The 3,548-nt window shown below is 52.6% G+C and overlaps 1 protein-coding gene across 1 annotated transcript; it reads right to left on the bottom strand.

The window, feature by feature from the left end:
• Nucleotides 1–833: 833 nt before the first annotated feature.
• On the bottom strand, nt 834–3,221 carry POSPLADRAFT_1062377 (hypothetical protein; the record flags this gene model as incomplete). Its single annotated transcript, XM_024481506.1, has 4 exons — nt 834–2,267; nt 2,324–2,358; nt 2,405–2,557; nt 2,600–3,221. The coding sequence occupies 4 exons, from the start codon at nt 3,219–3,221 to the stop codon at nt 834–836; spliced, it is 2,244 nt and encodes a 747-aa protein (XP_024333663.1).
• Nucleotides 3,222–3,548: the final 327 nt, after the last annotated feature.

Raw genomic sequence — 3,548 nt, 5'->3', positions numbered from 1 at the left:
CTGGCCGCGGAGGTAATGCTGAGTCGCGAATTGTTACCCCATTCAAGTCCTTCAGATTGTGTACATTCCGCAGGTCGCCTGTCTTCTTTTCGACTGTAAACGTCGACGATCGGTATGATGCCGACGAATACTCGTATTTCCCGGCATCCATCTGTTTGCGAAGCATTTCCCTTACCTTTCCTCGATGGCTTTAGGGACTGGAATCGGCGCTCGTACCCATGGTGTATGTTCTATAACGGGCATCTCGTAATCAGGAAAATATTCGCGGGAGAACGTACCTCGCTCCGCGTCGGTCCACGCAATCGCGCGCTGGCATTCGTCCACGATATACGCCATGAGATCTACCTCTGTGGACGTCAGAAACCCCTCCGGTATTGTTCTCAAAAGAGCGTCCATGCGTTCTTGTGTTAGACGTTCTGTGGGCACGAACTCTTGTCTCGAAGGTGGGTTTGTTGGAAGAGGCGGCAGTCCCGATACGTTGATAGTTTTGAATTTCTGTGCTGATGGATTAGGCATATACGTAGGCACTGGACGTACCTTCTGATCTACTGGTTTGTAACGTTTTCCTGCTGCAACGGCAGCATCTTGTCTAATCGAAACTCTCTTGATCCATGGACTCTGAATCGGGATTGATCCCGGAGACGAAACAGCTAGCGCAGAGCAAAGTAGTGAATCATAAACTTCGGGAGGGTCATACTGAACCAATCGTTCTATCTCTGTCAAGGAAACTTTAGCTACATCACCTATCATTGCATACAATGTTCGTCCAAGCCGAGGAATGTTACCGGACGTGCTCCCTTGTCGAAAGGGCGGCTTGGCGTGCACGTCCTGGTCTAGAAACCCTGGTCGGACACCTCCTCGATGGTCGCGACTAGTTGCTGCTTCGGAGGCTTTTCCATGACCAGTCGTTCCGAATTCCGAGGATGCGATGTTCCTAGTATCTTCAGCTTGACCTTCTCGCCTGACTTGTCTCCTGTAGGGTAAACAACGATGTCAACTTGTCCCCCACGCGTATACTCTACCTGTGTCGAGTTCCATTGCAACCACGGTTGCCCTAGAATACCGTTGTAGTTGCCAAACTCCCTGTTGCTGACAAAGAAATGATGGTCAAATCGCTTCCCACCTATTTCGACAGGCGCGTCACGACAGCAGCCGAGTAAGGGCACCGGATCTCCGTTGATCCCTTTCAGAGACCAACGTGACCCGTCTTCATCCATATCCACGCCAGCTTGCTCCCAAATACGGCGTGTAATCAAATTTAGCTCCGACCCGGAATCAACTAGGAACGTCACCTGTTCTGTTCCGAATTTCCCATGTAGGAACCCACATGCCATAGCGTAGAACCTCTTTGACCCAATAGCGACGGCCCCAGCGTACCTTTCCAGCAAGCCATACAGTTCTTCGGCTGTCGTGTACTCCAACATCGCACTCCCTGGGTCTTCATCGTAGCTTGTCCGCGCGTCGTCCTCCATCCCTTGTTCGCCAGTCTCTATAGCCTCGACACTCCGTGACGCTGCTTCCTTCCTCGTCCTAGTCAGTACCGCAAACCTCTTTTGAAGCTCGGGTGCCATCCCCAGGATTTCGCGCAGGGGCAAAGTCACCGGTGTCTCTAGTATTTTGTCTTGCACCCCCTCGATCGACAGTCCTTCCTGTATCTCGGAAGTGAACCTGAACTGTGAGTACTTACTGAACCTACTCCTCTCTGCATCGCTCGTGTTCTGACGCCCTTCTCGCTTGAGACGTTCACGCTCGCGCCAGCCAGATTCGGTGTTGCTTCTATGGGGCATTACCTCGGTCATTGACGGTACCACTCCCTTTAACGGCGTCAACTTTGTCGGAGTCGCAGGCGCACGTACTGTGACCTCTGGCGTCGTCGTGTTGCCGCCTTCCGTCCTATGTTCAAACTCGAACCGGACCGACTTCTGTAACTCATCAGTAGCGGGCACGTTCCCACCTTTCTTCAGTTGCGCACGTGTTTGCACTGGAAAGGAGTATACCTCTTCGGAAGAAGCTGCGAATACATTACCCTGTAAGACGCGCTCCTCGTTGCGCATCAAACCCATAGTGAACACATTCGCCGGCTTTCCTGTTTGGTGAGGCGGTACGTCGCGCTCCTTACCTCTCCACTCTCTATACTCCCTTCGAATGATAGCAGCAAACCCGCCTGGTAATCCATTCGCCTGGGGAAGAGGGGACCCATCCATACGTACCAAGCGTCCACTCTCTGATGCAAATTTGACGAGACCCTCACGCAGCAAATCGATGGTCTGGGGACACTTTTTGATGTTCAGTGCGTGATCTAGATCAACGCCTTCCTTCTTACCACACCCCCAGCAATAGCGACCACCTTCCGAGAAGCTAGGAGGCATGTTTGTTAGTCCAGCATTCACGCCATGCGACGTACCTTGCCCAACGGCAAGAGCCATTTGTCGTATTTGTTCGGACAGTCTTGTTACCTGCTCGACCAGGGCACCTGTATCTGGTATCGTCGTCCCCTTTTGCTCGGTCTTTACCTTCACCACCCTCGTCTTCTTTCGCTTGTTCTTGTGTCGACCTCCTGTCGACTCTGAGGTATCAGACCCCTCACTATCTGACTTACCTTCGTCGCTATCAGTATCACTATCCCACTCGTTCTCTCCTGAACTCGGATCGTAGTCGATGTTTAGTACATTGAAAAGGTCTTGCGCCGCTTTCAACACTTCTTCCATTGACGGGGGGTCCACGATCAGAGGTCTTCCTCCTTTGATCTGTTCGAGAGCGCTCCGGATCCCTGCGCGCACATTCTTACCTAGACCCCTATAAAACAGTACGTCTCTCTCCTTCTCTGTCAGTTGCCCTTGCGAGACCAGGTCCCCCATACGCTTACCGAACGCGATCGCGTATTCATCTAGGGCGCGGCTTGTACCTACCTTCTGTTTTCGCCGCATGCGCTCAGAGAACTCTCGTAAGCCCAATACTGTTACCTGTTCGTCGCTCTTGTCTCTATAGAAGAGTCGCATGACCTTCTTTGCTGCGTTCCAATCGTTACCTTTGAACGCCGCGTTCTTTCGCAAGAGGTCGCGGACCGATGACGAGCAGTACGTCAGGACTTCTGTAGGCAGTTCTTCTTCCTTGAGGCCCGCACGCTTCGCTAACTTCTCGAAATCAATCAGGAACGTCTCCAATTGCTTACCTCTGAATCGCGGGGCATACTTCGACCCTCGTAATGGCATCGGAACCATTGTTATCGTCGACATTCTTGCTGCAAGTAGTTGTTGCTGTGCTTGTTGTAATGCTGCTATGTTCGGATCGGTTTGAGGATTGGTGTGCGAACGTTGCCGATTTGGAGACCCTGGTTGCGACGCAGTCATGGACCGAGTCTGACGATCCGAGCGCTGTATATCGAGCCGTCGACGGCCGCGCTGAGTCGTTGGTTGAGGAATCGACGTCGACGATGAGCTAGCCAGGGTGTCAGCCCTTTACGGAAAACCACTGTACTTACCCCCTGCGGTGGTCACCACTTGTGGGAGGGATGGTAGCAGCGAACGTCCGAAGTGGGTCGAAGGGTG

This window comes from Postia placenta (genome assembly GCF_002117355.1).
Source record: "Postia placenta MAD-698-R-SB12 unplaced genomic scaffold POSPLAscaffold_21, whole genome shotgun sequence".
Classification (NCBI taxonomy): Eukaryota; Fungi; Basidiomycota; class Agaricomycetes; order Polyporales; family Adustoporiaceae; genus Rhodonia; species Rhodonia placenta.
Note: the sequence above shows the minus strand (reverse complement) of the source record. Positions and strands in the feature narration are given on the sequence as shown.